Source organism: Vitis vinifera, chromosome 15, assembly GCF_030704535.1.
Source record: "Vitis vinifera cultivar Pinot Noir 40024 chromosome 15, ASM3070453v1".
Classification (NCBI taxonomy): domain Eukaryota; kingdom Viridiplantae; phylum Streptophyta; class Magnoliopsida; order Vitales; family Vitaceae; genus Vitis; species Vitis vinifera.
In genome coordinates, this window is record NC_081819.1 from 11,152,273 (window position 1) to 11,173,561 (window position 21,289).

At 36.6% G+C, this 21,289-nt stretch overlaps 1 protein-coding gene across 2 annotated transcripts in view; it reads left to right on the forward strand.

Moving 5' to 3' along the window:
- Window positions 1-21,289, forward strand: part of LOC100263739 (3-hydroxyisobutyryl-CoA hydrolase 1) — a 105,441-nt gene that overhangs the window by 64,446 nt on the left and 19,706 nt on the right. For both annotated transcript variants that reach the window (XM_002264149.4, XM_019225672.2), the window contains exons 7-9: window positions 1,882-1,966; window positions 7,819-7,904; window positions 16,644-16,765. In XM_002264149.4, the coding sequence (XP_002264185.1) occupies window positions 1,882-1,966; window positions 7,819-7,904; window positions 16,644-16,765 (293 nt within the window). The remainder of the gene's footprint in view (window positions 1-1,881; window positions 1,967-7,818; window positions 7,905-16,643; window positions 16,766-21,289) is intronic.

The following is a 21,289-nucleotide window of genomic DNA, read 5'->3' on the forward strand; positions in this document are numbered from 1 at the left end:
CTGAACAACACCAGATAGTGTCCAACATGGTTGCAGCTCCACCAAATTTCTAACATTTGGCCTCAATCCCATCAAATAACAATGAGTGACCTGCACTTCCATTTCGGTTAGTTGTACTCTAGTTCAAATTTTGTAAAACTCACTAGTGTATTCTCACACAGAATGTTGGCCTTGCTGAAGTGCTTGGTATTGCTGAAAAAGAATCCCTTCATAGGTCAATGGAAGGAATTGACTTTGGATTTGCTGCTACATTTTAGTCCAGCTCTGGATTTTCTCCTTTCTAGATTGGACTTTGTCATCTGCACTTGCTGCCACCAAGAGGAAGTATACCCCTTCAATTTTATAACCACCATCTTCACCTTTTTATTTTCTGGAAGATTTAGAAACTCAAAAACCCTTTCAACTTCATTCAACCAATCTAAGACCTCCTCTAGTTGCTCCTCTCCAGTAAAGTGTGGAATATTTACCTTAATGTTTAGATTTTGATCACAATCTGTAGTACAATGAAACATCAATTGCTTCTCCAAAGGTAAAACTCCACTGTCTTCATCTGAAAAGTCCCTTACAGTTTGCTGGAAGTCCTCCATAGCAGGCTGATTTCTCACATTCCTCTGTTGGTAAGTTCGAAAATTCTGCCTTGTTTGGCCTCCAAGGGTGGAATTTGGAGCACCAATAATACCAGCTTGCTCCAATCTGGCACATAATTGATTAAGCTGCTGCTGCAAGTTTGCAAACTCTTCTCTAGTTGGGCCGCTTCCTGCTAGTTGTGATGCTGCAGCATTCAAATGATCCCCAAACCCGGCCATTGATTCAAACAATAACAAATCTGGACCAAAGGCTCTGATACCAATTGATGAAAACGGAAAAGTTATTAGAGCTATTATCTAAGTAAACTACAACCAAGTTACTCCAAACACTGTCGGAGCCAAGATTTCTTATGGGAAATCTAGTTTGCAAAAGCTTAAACCAGGAACTTCTAGTTAATCACTTCTTATATTTTTTTCGGATAATCATCAAAAGTTCTTCCCTTTCATAATGACGACCCCCAACTACTTTTTGAAGGTTTCCAAGACACAATTAGTAGTTTTTAATAACAAAAACTGACCTTTGGACTTCTAATTTAATAACAAACCTTTCCCATGCAAACCTTTGCTGTTTTTAAACTGCCATAAATTGTCTAGTACTGATTGCATCACAAAATGAAGCAGCTCTGGAGTTTCTCCCCAAAGGGAGACCTAAATAAGTTAGGGACAACAAGAGAATCTGTATTCTTTTTTCACTAGAACTCTCAACAAATTTTTGATATATTAGAAATTGATTTACTTGTTTAGTAGAAAGAGAGATGGTTTTAGTGCATGGTTGGATGTCCCCACATATGGGATGCGGCATGTCCTATTATGATGGGTGCCTATTGGATAACTCAAGGAAAAGAGCATTGAAGATCTTTTTGGAAACCCCAGAGGGTTGGCTTGTAAAAGATTAAGAACTTGACGTATGAAAGACATTAAAAACATTACTTTGACTTCAATGATGGTTTGGCAGGTTTTTGTTTTTTATAAGTTTTCAGTCATTATTGTTTAATGAGGTTAATGCCAGAGAAGTTGATTTGGCCATAGTGCAAGTTATTCATTTTGTTTTGACTCACTTATAGTTTTGCTCTTGGCATTAAAGAATACTATTTTCAGCTAGTGTTGGTGAAATCCTTGGCAATATTTGGTGCTATTAATTGTGATCAATGTTCATTTTATATGTTTATTTTAAATAAGGAAAGCACTTAAATGCTATCAGTTGTTTTATTTTTTCGAATTCCATTTATTTTGAAAACTTAAAGATAGTCACCATTGTGCCCTTGTCATCCTGTTCCTTGAACTGGATTTGCAGGTTTTTGCAATGCCAGAAACAGCTTTAGGACTCTTCCCAGATGTAGGGGCCTCCTATTTCTTGTCAAGACTTCCTGGTTTCTTTGGTAATTCCAGTTATCCTTTTTTCATTTGCATGAGGCTGTGTTCAATGCTCCCAATTATATCCCAAACCCAATTCCTTGGAGTTCCTTTTCCTTCAGCAGGTTGTAGGTGTCGGTTGTTCCATTCCATTTTTATGTTTACCCAATAATATGGATCATATTATCAGCAGGAGAGTTGTGACACCAAAATTTAGTTCAATTTACTTTTTAATTATTCTTATTGTAGTTAGGAAGACTCGGGGCTCAAAATTTAAATCTTATTGTTTCTTACTTTTTTTTTAAAAAAAAAAAAATTATTATCATAAATTATTGTAGTTTCAGCCTTTCAGATGGGTTTATATTTAAATTGAAGTCTTCTAAATTTAAATTTCCTGGAAAATTGAAAATGAAAATGAAAATTTCTTGTTTTTGGAAGCAATATGAAACAAAGTTCAACATTTATGTATGATCAATGTTTAAAAACTGGACACAGCTCAATGCATAAAACTTCAAAACTCATGGATAAAACGGTTCAGCATTCTGGCCTGATCATGCTGTCCTTGTGCAAAAATGATGAAATTTCAAAAGAAAAATTGGAAATTATAGTGTCGCCTAATACCACAATACTTTGAGAAAGGCTTGTGCCAATATACACATACAGTTGATTATCACTTTTTACTTCTAAAAGCACGATAATTCTTAAGTTCTTAGCTTAGATCATTCTGTTATGTGCCTAAGGAGTGGGGAATCAATAGATCATCTGTTTTTACATTGCGTAGTGACTTTGAACCTATGGAATAGACTATTTAGCATTGCTAGGATAGATAGGGTTTGGCCTAAGGGTGTGACAAATATGTTATATATCTCTTTTAGAGGGTTTGTGCATACTCTTAGAGGAAGGGTACTTTGACTTGTAGCTTGCATTGCATTGTTATGGATATGGTTTGGAGGGAGACGAATGCAAGAATTTTTAATGATGAATGGAGGATATGATCGATTTGGATTTGATACATTTCCATTCATCTTTATGGGCTTCTTCCTCTTTAACTTTTGAGTGTACGCCATCAAACATTCTATACCTTGATTGGAATATGGTGTGCAAGTCAAAGAGTACTGGTTGTAGGATGCTCTCAGTATAGACTCTTTTACCTCCTTTAGATTTGATTAGGTTAAACTTTGGCAGATGTGCTCTAGGTAATCCAGATCAACAAGGAAATAAAGGTGTGATTGGGGATCAATAAGATATAGTGTTGAGAGCCTTCTCTATATTGGAATGAGAGGGTTTGGATATTGTGGTAGAGATCTTAATTCTTTTGGAGGGCTTATTGCAAGCCAAGATTTTGGATCTTTCTAATTGTAGACAAAAAATAATTCTTTTTCTTAAATCATAAAAAAACTGTACATGCTCAATTTATACAAGAGGAATTTTGACCCTATGGAGGTTCCATGTAAATCACCACTTCTAAGTCTCCATGCAAGAAAACATTTTTAACATCAAATTGTTGCAAATACCAATTAAAATTAGCAACCAAAGATAATACAACACGTATGGTATTCATTTTTGCTATTGGAGCAAAACTCTCCTTATAATCTATTTCATATGTCTGAGTGTACCCTTTTGCAGCAAGCCTGACCTTATACCTTTCTAAGGAACCATCCACTTTGTATTCCAAGGTAAACGCCTATTTTCACCCCACTTATTTCTTTCCACTAGGCAAATCAACAATTTCCAAAGTTTTATTCTTCTATAATGCACTCATTTCCTCTCTCGTAGCTTGTATCTAGTTCTTATCCCTAAGTGCCGCATGTGTTGTTTCTGGAAATGTTGATGGAGTTTAGGGAGGTGAGAAAAGCTTTGTGTTGGGAAGAAAATCTGTGGAAAGACACAGCGTGAAATTGGGTGTTCAGTGCATTTAAGAGATTGCGAATTGATAGATTTACCTTTAAGGAGTGCATCATTTACTTGGTCAAACATGCAAGAAAATCCAGTTTGCAAGAGATTAGATCGTTTCCTGTACTCAAATGAGTGGGAACAAGTATTTCCTCAAAGTATTCAAGGAGTACTGCCAAGATGGACATCGGATCATTGGCCGATTGTCTTGGAAACTAATCCGTTCAAGTGGGGTCCAACGCCGTTCAGATTTGAGAATATGTGGTTGCAACATCCTAGTTTTAAGGAGAGTTTTGGAAGATGGTGGAGGGAGTTTCAAGGAAATGGGTGGGAAGGGCACAAGTTCATGAGGAAATTACAGTTCGTTAAAGCCAAATTGAAAGAGTGGAATAAGGTTTCTTTTGGAGAGCTAAGTAAAAGGAAAAAAGATATCTTATCTGATTTAGTTAACTTTGATTCCTTGGAGCAAGAAGGGGGCCTATCTCATGAACTTTTAGCCCAAAGAGCTTTAAGAAAAGGGGAGCTAGAGGAGTTGATTTTGAGGGAAGAAATACATTGGAGACAAAAAGCTAGGGTGAATGGGTAAAAGAAGGGGATTGTAACTCAAATTTTTTTCATAAGGTGGCCAATGGCAGGCGAAATAGGAAATTTATTAAGGAGTTGGAGAATGAAAATGGCCTAATGATGAATAATTCAGAGAGCATAAAAGAGGAGATTTTAAGGTATTTCAAAAAGCTCTACACGAGTCCTTCTGGAGAGCCTTGGAGAGTGGAAGGCTTAAATTGGTCCCCTATATCTAGTGAGAGTGCGTTTAGGTTGGAATCCCCCTTTACTGAAGAAGAGATTTTTAAGGCTATATTTCAGATGGACGGGGATAAGGCTCCGGGGCCGGATGGCTTTACCATTGCAGTGTTTCAAGATTGTTGGGAAGTGATAAAGGAGGATCTAGTGAAAGTGTTTGCAGAATTTCATAGGAGCGGAATTATTAATCAAAGCACCAATGCTTCCTTTATAGTTCTGTTACCCAAAAAAAGCATGTCAAGGAGAATCTCAGACTTTAAACCTATTAGCTTGATCACTAGTCTTTACAAGATAATAGCCAAAGTGTTAGCAGGGCGCATAAGAGGGGTACTTCACGAGACCATCCATTCTACTCAAGGAGCCTTCGTTCAAGGGAGACAAATTTTGGATGCAGTTCTCATAGCCAATGAGATAGTGGATGATAAAAGAAAATCAGGGGAGGAAGGAGTTGTATTCAAAATTGACTTTGAAAAGGCCTATGATCATGTGAGTTGGGATTTTTTGGATCATGTGTTGGAGATGAAAGGGTTTGGTCTTAGATGGAGGAAATGGATGAGAGGTTGCTTGTCCTCGGTTTCTTTTGCAGTCCTGGTGAACGGTAATGCGAAAGGGTGGGTTAAGGCATCTAGAGGTTTAGGACAAGGAGACCCTTTATCACCGTTCTTGTTCACTATAGTGGCAGATGTATTGAGTAGGATGTTATTGAAAGCTAAGGAGAGAAACGTCTTGGAGGGTTTCAGGGTGGGTAGGAACAGATCAAGGGTTTCCCACTTACAATTTGCAGATGATACCATTTTCTTTTCCAGCTCTCGGGAGGAGGATATGATGACCCTTAAGAATGTCCTGCTAGTGTTTGGGCATATTTCCGGTTTGAAAGTTAATCTTGACAAAAGCAATATCTATGGTATTAATCTTGAGCATAATCCCCTTTCTAGGTTGGCCGAGATGCTTGACTGCAAGGCTTCTGGGTGGCCTATACTTTACCTAGGTCTTCCTCTGGGAGGGAATCCTAAGGCGTGTGGCTTTTGGGATCCTGTGATTGAGAGGATATCAAGGAGATTAGATGGGTGGTAGAAGACATATTTATCTTTTGGAGGCAGAATAACACTCATTCAATCTTGTCTCACCCATATGCCATGTTACTTTCTTTCCTTGTTTAAGATTCCCGCCTCTGTGGTAGCAAAAATTGAGAGAATGCAAAGAGATTTTTTATGGTCAGGCGTAGGGGAAGGTAAAAGAGACCATTTGGTTAATTGGGACGTAGTGTGTAAGCCGAAATCGAGAGGGGGATTGGGTTTTGGAAAGATATCTATAAGGAATGTCGCTCGTTTAGGGAAGTGGTTGTGGAGATATCCTAGGGAGGGTTCAGCTCTGTGGCATCAGGTTATTTTAAGCATTTATGGATCACACTCCAATGGATGGGATGTCAACAACATAGTTAGATGGTCTCATCGTTGTCCTTGGAAGGCCATTGCACTAGTCTACCAAGAGTTTTCCAAGTTTACTCGGTTTGTGGTAGGTCATGGGGATAGAATTCGGTTCTGGGATGACTTGTGGTGGGGGGAACAACCTTTGGGAGTCCAATATCCAAGATTACTTAGCGTAGTCATGGATAAAAATGCTCTTATTTCATCAATTCTTGGATATACTCGCCCCTTTTCAATTTTCGCTGAAATCTTTCTGATTTTGAGATAGAAGATTTAAAGGGCCTTATGCGGTCTTTTGATCGTCTACACATATCACCTTCGGTTCCAGATAAGAGATCATGGTCCTTATCTCCTTCAGGTCTTTTCACAGTCAAATCTTTCTTTCTGACCTTATCCCAATATTCTGAGTCGCCTCCAGTTTTCCTTACCAAGTTTGTCTGGAATGCTCAAGTCCCTTTCAAAGTCAAGTCCTTTGTCTGGTTGGTGGCTCACAAGAAGGTTAATACTAATGACTTGCTACAATTGAGAAGACCCTACAAAGCACTTAGCCCTGACATATGTAAGTTGTGCATGAAGCATGGAGAAATAGTAGATCACCTTTTCCTTCATTACTCTTTGATGTTGGGGTTGTGGCACAGATTATTTCAATGAGCAAAGATGGATTGGGTTTTCCCAAGGAGCATCTCTAACATGTTATCTAGCAATTTTAATGGTTTTGGATCTTCCAAGAAATGGATTGTTTTATGGCAAAACGTGTGTATCGTGTTAATGTGGGTGGTGTGGCGGGAAAGAAATGCAAGGATTTTTGAGGACAAAGTAAGGCATTCTGAGTATTTTTGGGATTCTATTTGTTTTCTTACTTCTTTTTGGGCTTTTTGTTCTAAGGTTTTTAAGGGGATTCCTCTTTACATATTACAACTTGATTGGTTAGCGGCGTGTAACTAGAATGTCTACTTTTCTCTTTTTGTACTTTCTTATATTTGATTACTTGTAATCTTGTTTCTCTTTGCTGGGAGGATTCCTCATCCTTCTAATTGTACCTTCTTTTTTTCAATATATTCCTTTGTCGTTTCCTATCAAAAAAAAAAAAGGGGCACCTTTCCCGATGCAGTGGGCAAATCTAGATCAGGAAAATGTGAATCAACAACTTGTGAACAGGCATGTTCATATGAAAGAGTAGTGTAGGAAAAACACATAGTCTACTTGATAGTTTTATCCTAAGAATTGGATAATTTTTCTTATTTAAGTATGTGACTTATTTGTATTAAGCTAGAATGACAACTTAAACTTGTTTTAGTTTTTTGGGAATTTCATATAAATTTTCTAAAATTTAAAAAATGTCTTTTTTGTTTTTATTTTTTTATTTTTTTATTTTTTTTTATCCTTATCCATTTATCTAGGTCTTTGACTTGATATTTATATCACAATGACTAGTGATTTAATGAATTTAGTTCTCATTTTTTATTTTAAAATTTTTGTTTTTTAATTTGTAGTATGTATTACCTGCAAGGACACGATTGTCCATTCTGTTTTTATTTTTGTTGCTACCCTGGTAACTTTACTAATTATGAATCATTTGTGTTAGTCAGTAATTTTCCCTTTTTTATTTTAAAATTTTTGTTTTTTAATTTGTAGTATGTATTACCTGCAAGGACACGATTGTCCATTCTGTTTTTATTTTTGTTGCTACCTTGGTAACTTTACTAATTATGAATCATTTGTGCTAGTCAGTAATTTTCCCTTTACATTTTTGGCAGGAGAATATGTTGGTCTTACAGGGGCAAGATTGGATGGTGCTGAAATGCTTGCATGTGGTCTTGCAACTCATTTTGTCCCTTCAACAGTATACTTCTTGTCTCACCATGCCTGTCGTATACTATGCCTTAGTTTTAGTGCTCAAAAATCAAATAAAACCCAATACCACTCTCTAGTGAGGAATAATACTGGTTGGAAATTGTGACCAGTGTGAGTGTGCTTTTGTTGGAATGAAGACACTAGAGATGGATATCATTGTTGTTTGAAGTTTTTCCCATGCCTGTCTAATTAGTGCAAAATAGGGATGTAGCTAGTCAACTTGGGTTTTTTTAGAGGGGAGAGTTTTAGGGTCTATTTAGCAATGATTTTTAAAACAGTTCTCAAAAAATGTTTTTTGAGAACAATTCATAAAAACATGTCTCAATTGTTTTTAGGAACAAAATTTTGTTTGGAAACTCAAATATGAAAAATTGTTTTCTTGAGTTATTCTACATGGTACCATACACTACAATGCAAAAGTTCGTAAAATATTCTCTACTTTTTTAATTGTTGCTTATAACACTTTATAAGAAGCAATTGAAAACACCTCTAATTTGTTCTAAAAAACAATATGATGATCAAAAAAAAAAAAAAAAACGTGTTCTTTGAGTTAGAAAGCTATTTATGTTCTGAAGATCCAAAATATTTTTCAAGAGCAGTTTCCAAACAAACTTAAGTTTTTTATGCAACTTAAACTACTCTTTACCGTGTTCTATTTCTTTTCTAATGCTATGCATTGAAGGAGAACAATCGAAGTCTACAATCTCTCATAGTGATGCAATCTTCAATTTTGAGTTACATCATTTGAAGAAATAATACATCCATGAAGGTTTATGAACCTTTTTGTATATATGTGTCTCTCTGTGTGCGTACGCTTGTGTGGTAGGTAATAAGCAATATATAAAGGACTTTTAAAGGGGTGTAACTTACATTGATCATAGGCTACAAGTAACACCAAAGAAAAGAAAAGAAGAAATGGCAGCCATAGGTCTTAAGCCTCTTCCAAAGCGTCAATGAGATCCATAAAAGACAATATCCTCCCCATGGTAGAATTCACTAACCAATAAAATAGAGATTTAATTTAAGAAACTATCCTTCACTTTCAGGTCTAGTAGCATTGGCATTCAAAGGGTGTGTGATTTCTCTCTCTCCAAAGTTACCAAGTTAACTCAAGTAGAGCATTCTACAAAACAACAATCTCTTCTTCACAAATCAACCATTCTCTGCAATCCACACGTCCTTCCTCTTCTTCACTAATGTTGATGCCAACTGGCAAGATTTTCTTTAAGAAAATGAGGCATAACTTACAACCCCAAATAGGACAAGCAATAAAGAAAGGGAATTGTTCCAAGAACATGAATAAAAAAATAGCTAATAGACTCCTTTCTTTTCTTGCACCTAGAAAACCATATTCTTGATAATCCTCCCCCTTTTGATTAGCTACTTATTAGTTAAGCAAGTTGCCTAAGAAGGGTGGAGTAGTACAATTTCCAATTTATGTTGATGATAAAATGTTATTATGATCTTTAGAAAGTTCACTACATTGGGGGTCTATTGAAAAACAAACCTTAGTTAATTTCCTAATCATTCTTCCCTACCCATGCCACACAATATGAAGGAATCCACCATTTCCAACTCTCAATCGTGAAATCTAACGAACCACAACTTCTAATGCCCTTTACGCTCCATGGTCTAATAATTTGTGATTGTGGCTTTTGTGTTAACCTCTAAATAAGTTTTGATATCTTTCATTAAGCTAGTTTTAACATTTATGTAGCCCATTTCATATCAAAATCCTTGTTGATTCCCAAAATTATTCCACTATATCATTTTGAATTTCAACAGAACTTTCCAATATTCCCATTCCTCTCCCTTGAGCACATTGCTCCTCTTTAACAAATTTTCCCTATCACTACTTCTTTCTCTTCTCTCTCTCTCTCTAAGTATGTGTGTGTGTGTGTGTGTGTGTGTGTATGTAGATATGTAATCTGTAATTTTTATGAGAAACCATACTTGAATTCATAGTAAGAAAAAGATATACAGGAAAGATGAAAGATTCTTTATATTCATGCATAGGGAAACTAGAAAAACTAGAAAGAGAAAAGAGCTCCTTATAAAAGAAATTTATGCTTCCCACACCTAAAAGGCAAAGGTGAGGATGGAATACCAAACTCAAGGAGACATGAAGTCTTCAAGAAATTCTACAAAAGGGACCTCCCTTATTAACCAGTTTTTTGGCTCTAGATTTATTGACCTAGGTTTCTAAGCGACTGAACAATTAAACCTCTAGGGAAGTCCAATATCCTCAGCCCAGTTCATATCTCCATGGTCCTCTCCATTCTTTTGCTATCATGAATCTTCTCATTTTCAAACAATGTTGTATGGCTAATATCCGAGGTCAAGCACAACAGGATGCACCTAAGCTTAGCTTTAAATTAAACCACAAATCCTACTGTTGAAATGGAAATACCCACATGAATACCAAGGTTGATTTCAGCTAAATAAATCAGTGGATAAGAATATTTGTCTATTTTTCATGTAAATCATATTCATAGGAATATAAGCTGAAACATCTCTTGATTTTGGTCTCAACCATTTATAAAGAAGTAAAAAATCCTTCCCTGAAAGGAGAACTTGATTTAGTAATTCTTTCCATAAAGCATCAATGCAAATGAAAAACATCTCCTAGATAAGCTTTGGTATTAGACAGTCCTTCTAATAGAAGAGATATATGATGATAAGCTTGTGCTTGTTTGGAGGGATCATAAAAATTAATTAAAGTGTGTCATTTATGGTACATAAAATATTAAATTAAAGCCACTCCTGTATAAGGGTCTTGGTATTGTAATGTAGAGAGTCAACCGTTTTGAGTCCCACAATTGCATATTCTATTGCAAGAAATTGCTCCTTGTTAGCTCCATAACTCAACTACATTATTGGCGAACATTAGGTGTGAAATGGTTTTTCTTAGCCCAGCCTTAAAACTGTGAAGAAAACCAAGTTCCACCACTCAGTCAATGAAATAATTAAGACCTTAACCAAAACAAGTGGATAGGGGTACGGGAAACCTTTGCCTTGGATTAATGAACCTTTAGAAGAAACCTATGGGGTTACCATTACGAACATCAAGGCCTGGTTTGGATTAGCTTTTGGGAAGCTAAAAACCCTCTTTTTAATTTTATTATTTTTGTGTGTGAGTGTGTGTGAGTGTGTGTGTTTATGTTGTTAAGTCCAACGAAAGCTTCTAGATGTTTTTGGGTAATATAAGTATAAGAGTTTATTAGTTAAAAAAGAGCTTACTCGGGAAGTAGGACAATATTACTTCTCGTGGAAGCTTTTTTTTGCTTATGAAGGAAGTAGTTTCATGTTTAATGAAACTATGGAAAAAGTTGATTTTCATTGATGATCAATAATTGAGATTACATAGGGATGTATACAAAGTTGGATGTATATTCTAGTAAACTATATAATCTGTCTAGGCATAATTCTTGGGTCAATGACAATCTATATATTTACAAGATCACTACCATTTAGGGTAGATTACATACAAGGAAAGATACAAAATCATAGAGAATGTGATCTCCTAAGATTAAGGAGATTTCCAATGACAGAATTTTAACAGAAACATTTATATGATCAAGGTTGCTCCTTTAAAATCTTAGCTTTAGCTTCAACTTTCAACAAAAAGCAAAAGTAAGAAGCTATCCCAAACAAGGTTGAAGAATCTAACATTAAAGATGTAAGTTTTATCCAAATAGACAATTTCTTGCTGAAACTCATTCTCTTAAGAAAATAAATAAAGAAGTGTCAATTAACATAATCATAGACTTAAAAAACTACTTTCTTGATCACCCTCTAGAATCTATTAGCTAAAATCTTGGTTAGGCAGAGAAGCTCCTTGCCTCATATCTTGGATTTGCCTTTGGGAGTGTTCATAAGTCTTGTGCAAGTATTGAACTTAGTAAAGGAAATATTTGAAAGGAGATGGACCTAATGGAAGAAGCAATAGTTGTCTAAGAGGGAGAGATTAACCCTTATAAAGATTGCCATGTCCCTATTTGCAATACCTAGGAAAGTGGGGATTAGATTAGAAAAAATTAGAGAGACTTTTTGTAGGGAAATCATTTAGAGAGAAGGAAAATGTGTATAGTAAGGTAGTTTTTATAGTTTGCAAAGATAAATGGTTTGGACATTTGGGAATTAAGAGGTTGGATGTTCAAAATCGATGTTCATTAGGGAAATGATGGTGGAGATATGGTCTTGAGTTTGATAGTCTATGGAGGAAGTGTAGGGTATCCCGGATCTTTCCATTACCTATCCCAGAATTAGGTTAGGTGCATGAAAACTTACCTAGGGCATCCAAACCCTAGCAACGGAAGCAAAGATACAAATTTTAACAATAAAGGATCCGGATTTATGGTTTCAAAAACATTACTGAATATTTGGATATTCCTAAATCAATTCCTTTCGATAACAATTAATCCTGTAGCCTCCAAAAATCTTGTAAACCTAAGATATTCTGCCTAATGGCTCTTCCCTAGTTACTTAGCACTCAAACAGCGGGGGGAGGTTAGGGTTCTCTCTCTCTAGGTGGTGGAAGAAGACAAAAGCTTAAAACCTTAACCCCTAAGGAGGTATTTATAGGTTTGCTACTAGGCTTAAATGACTTAAGTCCCAAGGGCTTGGATTATTAAAATTAAGCTAAAAAATGGTCTAAACAAATTAATTAATTAGCGCAATCTAGAGATGTCATTCACTAACCCTGTGCAACCTTGCGAAATTACCAAAACCTCATTATGCACATAAGTGAACCAAGAGTTGATCTAACCCTTATAAATTGTGTTAACAAGGTATATGAGCTCAAGCGGGGACCACTATAGAGAATCAACTACACTCTAGTACTCTATGTAAATAACAATGAGAAACTAAGTGTTTGGATCCGTGACTTATTATCCCTTGTATGCAATCTCCCTATGAAGTGGTGTCTGTAGTCTAATAAGTTGAAAATTATTAGCCTCTCAAGACTGCCTCTACTATCCTTGAGTTTAGATCCTCTTATTATTTGATCAATTGACATATCTTAGCTTATAAAGAGCTTATGTCAAGTTCCACTTAAGGAACTATTATGACCATAGTTGACATGAACACACCTCATTAGGATCACCCATGAGAATACTTTGTCTCGATCTCATGAGATATCATAGTGCCTTTATTGAGAATACCTATTGTTACCATCTTCCATCAACAATGACTCAATTCATAGGAAATATATGATCACTTTAGCATCTTACCTCTAGGTCAAAGTCACTGCTAACTTTGGCACAAACTCAATATTCTCTTACAGTTGAGAAACAACATAATGTAGCAACTTGGTGAAGTTATGACTTCTTGATAGTGTTATGTCATTTTACTGTAGGTCATGTCCAATGTATAACCATACACACTAGTGCACTTACCATAAGAAATCCATCCTGATGGTTAAGACAAGTCATTCTTGCAATTAGAAGGTAGTGCACTACAACCTCTAATGGGTTGCCTAACCCCACAAAGTGGCTATAAACAATTCATCTATTTGCAAGGGACCCATGACTTGGATCTTCCGTGCAACTCCTACTGTACCCAAGTCATGTACAATGCAAAAGATGCATGTCAGAATGCTTATAAAGTACAATGCATGGAATAAGAATAGATAAAAGTGAAACTGGAACTTTATTAATAAATAATAAACTCCGAATTTTGTTACATTATGTCATACTTTTAAGAGCTTTATCCTAACAGGAAGATCATCCAAGGAAAATTTGGGAAGATGGGTGGGCAGTTGAGTATTCTAAGGGTGAGATAGACTTTTGGAGTGAGTTATGAATAGACATTGAAACAAGATGGGAAGAATATAGTTTCTGGATTACCATTCAGATAAAAAAAATGGAATGAGAACCAAATTCGGTTTTGATAGATGGGTGGGTGAAAGTCCTTTAAAAGGGGCTTTCCTTTGCATTTCATATTATCCTATGTCAAGAATGCTACAAATCTTTTAGATGTGTGTAATAGTGGAGACCAATGGTCTTCATAGTTCAAAAGGCACCGTAAGGGTGCAAGAATAAGGATGGACAACTTACTTTGGAAAGAGAATGGAAAGGGAAGTTTCCAAGTAAGTCTTATTACAATATTTTATATGCTAACATTAATGAATTGTTCCCTACCAAAGAAATTTAGAGGTCATGTGCTCCTTTAAGGACCTGGTTTTTTTTTTTTTTCTTTTTTTGGCTGAAAAAAACATAGGGGGAGATTGTAACAATAGATATTCTCATGAGGAAAGGATAAATGATAATAAATAGATGCAACCTCTATAATAGTGAAGCATAGAAATCACATCTAATCCATTATGAAAGACAAAATGGTTGCAGAATTTTCAATTAGCAATATTAAATTAAGTGTTTCCATCCTAATGGATGGGATGCCAACATTTCAGTTAGGTGGTCACACAGATGACCCTAGAAGGCTATTGCACAAGTGTTTTAGGACTTTTCCATGCATCTTCGCTTTGTGGTGGGGAATGGGGAGAGAATCCATTTTTGGGAAGATTTATGGTGGGGAGATCAACCTTTGTGTACACAATTTTTGAGTCTTTATAGAGTTGTCTCAATGAGAAACCTTTCCATCTCAGTCGTCCTTGGGAATTCTTATCTGGTTTCTTGTAATTTTAACTTTCGATGCAATCTCATTGACTCAAATATTGTACTTCTCGAAAGACTCATGTCTTCACTTACCTTATTGCACTTGTCTCTTTTTAGTGAAGATTCAAGAGCTTGGTACTTATCTTCTTTTGGTTTATTCTCAGTAAGATCTCTTTTCATAGTCTTGTCCAAGTCCTTAAATCCAATCCCTTCCTTCTGGCTAATTTTGTTTGGAAATCAAAAGCCCCTTCAAAGTTCAAGGCCTTTGCTTGGTTAGTGCCGCATAAGAAGGTAAATACCATCAATATGTTGCAAGTGAGAAGACCATACAAATCTCTAAGTCCTCATTGGTGCATTCTTAGCAAAAGGAGTGAAGAATCAGTTGACCACTTGTTCTTACATTGCCCAATAATGTTGGGGCCTTGGCTTAAGCTCTTTGCGATAGCTCATTTGGATTGGGTTCTCCCTCAGAGTATTGGAGATATGATGGTTATTTCATTTAGAGGGTTGGGGAACTCAATTAGAGGCAAGACTCTTTGGCATATCTCATGCCTTACTGTATTGTGGATTGTGTGGCAAGAGCAAAACACTAGGATTTTTTAGGATAAGTACAAAACAAAAGTGATGTTGTGGAATCTTATTCACTTTTACTTCTCCTTGTGGGCCTCTTGTATTGTCGCCTTTAGAGGAATTCCACTTAGTGTTATTCAACCAAGTTGGTCATTAGTTTGTAATTCAAAAGGGGTGGATAATGATTAAGAGTTTGTTTTTGGTTTCTTGTGATATTTTGTACATGTCTTCATCTGTATTTACCATTGTATAGTGGAGGAGTATAATCTTACTTTGATCAGGTTTTGTATTTTTAGGAAGGACCTCTCATCCTTATCATGAACTTTATAATTATCAATATATTTTCTGTTGATCAAAAAAAAAAAAAAAAAAAAAAAGGTAGGTGTTTCTAGAGTCACTAAAAAACCTTCTAATGTGGAAGATTAGGGACTTGGATAAGAGGCAAAGTAAGGTTTGGTGCTCAGCTCCTCTTTGCTTGTTTGGTGCATGTGGAGAGAACATAATAGAAAATTTTTCAATGAAGATTTGTCAAATCAAAGATTGAAGGTGATCTTCATTAAGTCCCTATTCAAGTGTTCTTGTGCTTCATTGGGAATGGGGAATGACACATAGTTGGGCCACTACCTAACAATTTAAGCTTTTAGGAAAGTTGATAGTAGCTTAACATGGTATGAAAGCCTTGTTTAGCGGGGATGCATGAGTTAGAATCTCATAGCATGTTTGTTTTCCCCAATTTATTAAGCTCACATGCAAGTTTGAAGAAGGTAGCCAATGAGACGAGGTGTTAGGGTAAGGCCCAAATGAGTTTGATATGTATTGTTAGCCAATTATCTAATAGTTTAAGCTTTGAAGAAAATTGGTGGCTTAACATCCTTAATTATGGATACTTAGGTCTTTATGATGATTATATTGTCTAGAAGTTTCTTGTTTTTTCTTTCTTTTCTTAGTATCCTTTGTACACCACTTGTGTGCATAGGTTGCTCAATTTTTTGTTAGGGTTTAATATATTCTCTGTTTGCCTATTAGCTAATAACTTGTAGCTCACCTTGGCAAACTTAAGGATCTAAACTCCTAAAAATTTTTATCCACTGCTTGTCTTATAGATTAGCACAATAAGGTTTGATTCAGAACTTTTCTCTAAAGTCCCTTAGCCTAAGGTTGCTTAACCCTTGACTTCAAAGGTAGCTGTCTAAAAAAATTTCAGCAATCACTTGCCTGAAATTCCAGCAACCAGTAACCTTTGACTCCTTGCCTTAAATCATAACATTTAATTTCCATCTTCAACCTAAACCATAATCTTTACTTGGCCCATCAATAGAGAGATTATAGATAGCACTGTTTAGGGTTTAAGTGTTATCTTGCATCATAATTATTCTTTATATTTAATATTGTGTGCCATAATAGCAAAAAACAAATGCATGGTTACTATTGAGGAACAACATAGTGCCCCTTTTCCTTGCATATTAAACTGTCTCATATTTGACCTTGTTGGAATTTTCCATTCACATTCTGTTTTTAATTTTCCCCTCTTAATCAATGGATAGAGGTTATTGTTGTTAGAAGCAGCACTGTGCAAGTTAGATTCAGGTGCTCCAGCCACCATTTCTTCAATACTTGATGAATACTCTCAGCAGCCTCATTTGAAAGAGAACAGTGCTTATCACAAGTAAGTTTCCCTCTACCCTCCTCCTTTGGATATAACCAATTGATCAGTGATTTTTAAGTTATTTGTACCTTTTCCTATGCTTCTTGTACGATGTTGTTGGTAAATGGATTCTACATGCACTAAGAAGATACTGGATGTCTCTGGGATCAAGAAGTTAAGATGGTATCAACCATTTTTTGATATCTTTTTGCTATGACGATTGGTATATATCCTATAATTTCTTGTGTATATAGAACAAGAGGCAAGACTAGATGTGGTAGAGTAGTAGACCAAAAAGAAACTAGGCAATCACACTCCAGATCTGCAATGCCTGGATTGAATTTCACCAACTCAGAATGAACAAATAGACTAAGATCATCATTATAAATCCTATCCGTTTCATACTACTAATCCTAACCTTAAATTAAAGCCCAAGGATTAGAAACCAAAAACAACACCAAAGGTCCAGGTTGTTTAATGCTAAAAATGCTGTGAAGGTTACCAAATTACAGTAAATGAACAGTAGATCACTAAGCTAACTTAAACTTTTCTGTGCTTTAAATACAGAAACTAAATAATTAAAATGTAAAACATATAGACTTTAAGTAAAGCAATTAAAAGAGTAAAGAACTATCACAAACATTTTTTTCACCAAAAGATTTACTTGGGGTGGGACCCATAGATATCATGTAGGTTTTTTGGTTGGTTAATGTGTGAGAGTATAAATGTTTTCTCACAACTTTTTGAATGTGTCACCAAAGTTTTTTGGAGTTCCTCTAAACATTACAGGATTGGATGTATGTCTATGACGTATGAAAGTGTCAGAGATTTGGACCTCACCTTGGAGACCAACTTCAATAGTTGCTCATGGGTTGATGGGATTGGCTGGCTCCAAAAAGATCATGAGGTTGTGATTATTCGAACTTTCTTAGAGTGCTGCTAGTTTTGGGATAGTTATCGAAGCAAAGATACTGACATTACTAGAGGGCCTAAAAAATGGCAAGTAGTTGGCTGTCTCCAGCCTTCTGGAAGAGAATGGCTACAGTTCCTTCTTGGTGGCTAATGGAACGAGAGAGACTTGGCTATGAACTTTGGATAATGGGGTTCATGGATCATGCTACAGTTTTGATATGTTCATTCTCCAAACAGTCAAGATTAGATAATAAAAATGCTGATTTGCTGGCCATGAGAGGATTCATCTCTCTTGTGGTTAGGAAGCCAAGGTGGTCTTTGTGGGGAGATTTCTTCCAGTCTTTTGCATCCATTTATTCTCTGTCAGAAGGTCCCTTCATCCTTCTTTTCACAAGCTTGATTCTTACAGGACCCTACAAGAAAGAATAATATAGCAAATGTAGACATCATGCCGCAATGTTATATCAAATAACCAGAGACATACCAAGTGAATGTTACATTTTTTGAGAGGAAGGACATCTGTACAGTGTCAATCAATCCATTGATAGAATTGGTAAGCAAACACCTTTTACAAGGTTTGTAGATAGATATCCTTCTTCTAAGCCACCTTATATATGTTGTTGGCTTTTGAGTTCAATTCTACCTTCTTCCCCGCATATTCAGATACGTTTGAAAAATACTGGTATGCTTCCATCTTCTTTTCTGTCAGTTGGGTAGAAATCAAAGACCAAAAGACTAGACAAGTGAGCTAATGGTAGTTGTCTGCTTCCACACCCAATTTTTCTGCTCTGCCTCGCAAATAGTTAGCTCTTTTGGCTATTTCACTTTCCTTTTTTCTTTCTTCTTTTTTTTACTTTTTTTATTCGGAAGAGAAAATCACAATCTTTTTTTGAAGAATTTCTGAATTCCTTTATTGATTTTTTAGGTACACACCATACACATATATATACACAAATGACTGAATAAGAAGATATCAATCTGGCTTGATTCTCTCCTAAAATTAGGAAACTGAATCATCCTATATGATCTCTCCTTTTTTATTCCTAAAACAACTTTCCTAAATTAAGAACCCTAACTTTGAATGCCAAATTTCAACACTCCCCCTCAAGCTGGAGAATATATATCATATAATCCCAGCTTGCAAGTTAAGTCTTCGAAGTTAGGCCTATGTAAAGCTTTGGTGAGGATGTCTGCGGTTTGGTGCTTGGTAGGAACATAGTTCAATTTAACCGTCTCACTAGTCACCTTCTCTGTGATGAAGTGTCTGTCAATCTCAACATGCTTGATCCTGTCATGATGCACGGGGTTCTTTGCTATGCTTATAGCTGCCTGATTATCACACATCATCAGAATTAGAGATGAACTCGTTTGTCCCAGTTCACTAAGAACCCTTTTTATCCAAATCCCTTCACAGATTCCCTGTGCAAGAGCTCTGTACTCAGCTTCTGCACTACTTCTGGCTACAATTGATTGCTTCTTACTCCTCCAGGTAACAAGATTTCCCCAGACAAAAGAACAATATCCAGAAGTGGACCGCCTGTCAATGATGTTTCCTGCCCAATCCGCATCTGAGTATACTTCAATGTCACGGTTCTCTGTCTTTCTGAAGAATAGACCTTTCCCTGGTGTCATTTTTAAATATCTAAGAATCCTGTAGACTGCTTCCATGTGTTCCTCAGTGGGGCTGTGCATGAATTGACTTACAGCACTCACTGCAAAGCCAATATCTGGCCGAGTGTGTGAGAGATAAATCAAGCGCCCGACAAGCCGTTGATACCTCCCCCTGTCTACTGGTGTACTTTCTTTCTCGATACCAAGTTTCTTTTGACTATCCATAGGAGTATCAATTGGTTTGCATCCAAGCATACCGGTCTCCTTAAGAAGATCGAGTATGTATTTTCTTTGAGAGACTACAATTCCCTTCCTTGATCTAGCCACTTCCATACCAAGGAAATATTTCAAATTTCCAAGGTCTTTAACTTCAAACTCTTCTGACAAATACTTCTTCAACTTCTGTAATTCCTCCATATCATTCCCAGATAGAATAATATCATCGACATAGACTATCAATATGGCCATTTTCCCGGCATGAGACTTCTTGACAAATAGAGTATGATCAGCCTGACCTTGTTTGTAACCCAGCTTTAGGACTGCTTTTGTGAATCTATCAAACCAGGCTCGGGGAGATTGTTTAAGGCCGTACAAGGATTTTTGGAGTTTGCAAACCTGATTCTTTGCCATACTTTCTTCGAAACCAGGTGGTATTTCCATGTAGACTTCCTTTTCTAGGTCACCATTTAGAAATGCATTTTTTATGTCCAGTTGTTGCAAGCACCAATCTTGATTGACAGCCAATGAGAGAAGAATCCTGATAGTGTTCAGTTTTGCAACAGGAGCAAAAGTTTCCTGATAGTCTATCCCATAGGATTGTGTAAACCCTCTAGCTACCAAACGAGCCTTGAATCTCTCGACTGATCCATCTGCTTTGTATTTTATGGTGAAAATCCACTTGCACCCCACGGGCCTCTTCCCAACCGGCAAATCTGTGATAGTCCACGTCCCATTCTTCTCAAGTGCATCAATCTCATCTTGTACTGCCTTCTTCCATTCTAAAATTTTGAGTGCCTCTTGTATTGTGTTGGGAACCTGAGTATCATCAAGAGAAGTAGCAAATGCTCTGTATGATGGTGATAGCCCTTCATACGTAACATAATTCCTAATTGGATGATCTGTACATCTTCTAACACCCTTCCTCAATGCAATTAGCAGAGTAGAATCATCAATGCTGGGAATTAACACCTCTCCAGCCCTATCCTCACCTATGTTCTCTTCAGGAAGACTTGAATTGGAGTCAATATATTGGCCACATGTTGACTGTGATCAGTGCTCTAATTCCTATCTTTTCCTCCTCCTGATGTAAACTTGTAAGTTCTCATTAGCAAGTTGTGGGGCTATAGGTTGAATAGGCATGGGAGACTGGATGGTCACGGGAGAAGGAACATTTGTGTGCTGGGCTGGCTGGACTGATGACGGCATGGGTGTGGACAACTCAGTGGGCGCAAATTGGGAAGGATTTGGTGACTCTGAGTGAAAAGAAGGTACACCCTTAAGAAGAGACTCCCAAACTTGATGTTCATTCATGCTCTCCCCCTGAACATGAGATTTGGGATAGAAGAAGACATGTTCAAAGAAAGAGACGTCCATGGTGGTGTAAAATCTTTTGTTGGTTGGAGAATAGCATTTGTACCCTTTTTGGGTTGGAGAATACCCTAGGAAAATGCACTTATTGGCTCGAGGAGCAAATTTGCTACGATTTTGAGGATACACATGAACGAATGCCGTGCAACCAAATACTTTGAGTGGTAAATCAGAAGAGGCTGCACGGGTGTGAGGAAATTGTTTTAAGAAAAGTTGACGTGGGGATTGAAAGGTAAGCACCCTGGATGGCATACGGTTAATCAAATAGGTAGCTGTGAGAATAGCTTTCCCCCAGAAATAGTTTGGAACATTAGAGGAAAACATAAGGCACCGGGCAACTTCCAAGAGATGTCTATTCTTGCGTTCAGCCACCCCATTTTGTTGTGGGGTGTCAACGCAAGAACTTATGTGGATAATGCCGTGATTTTGAAGATA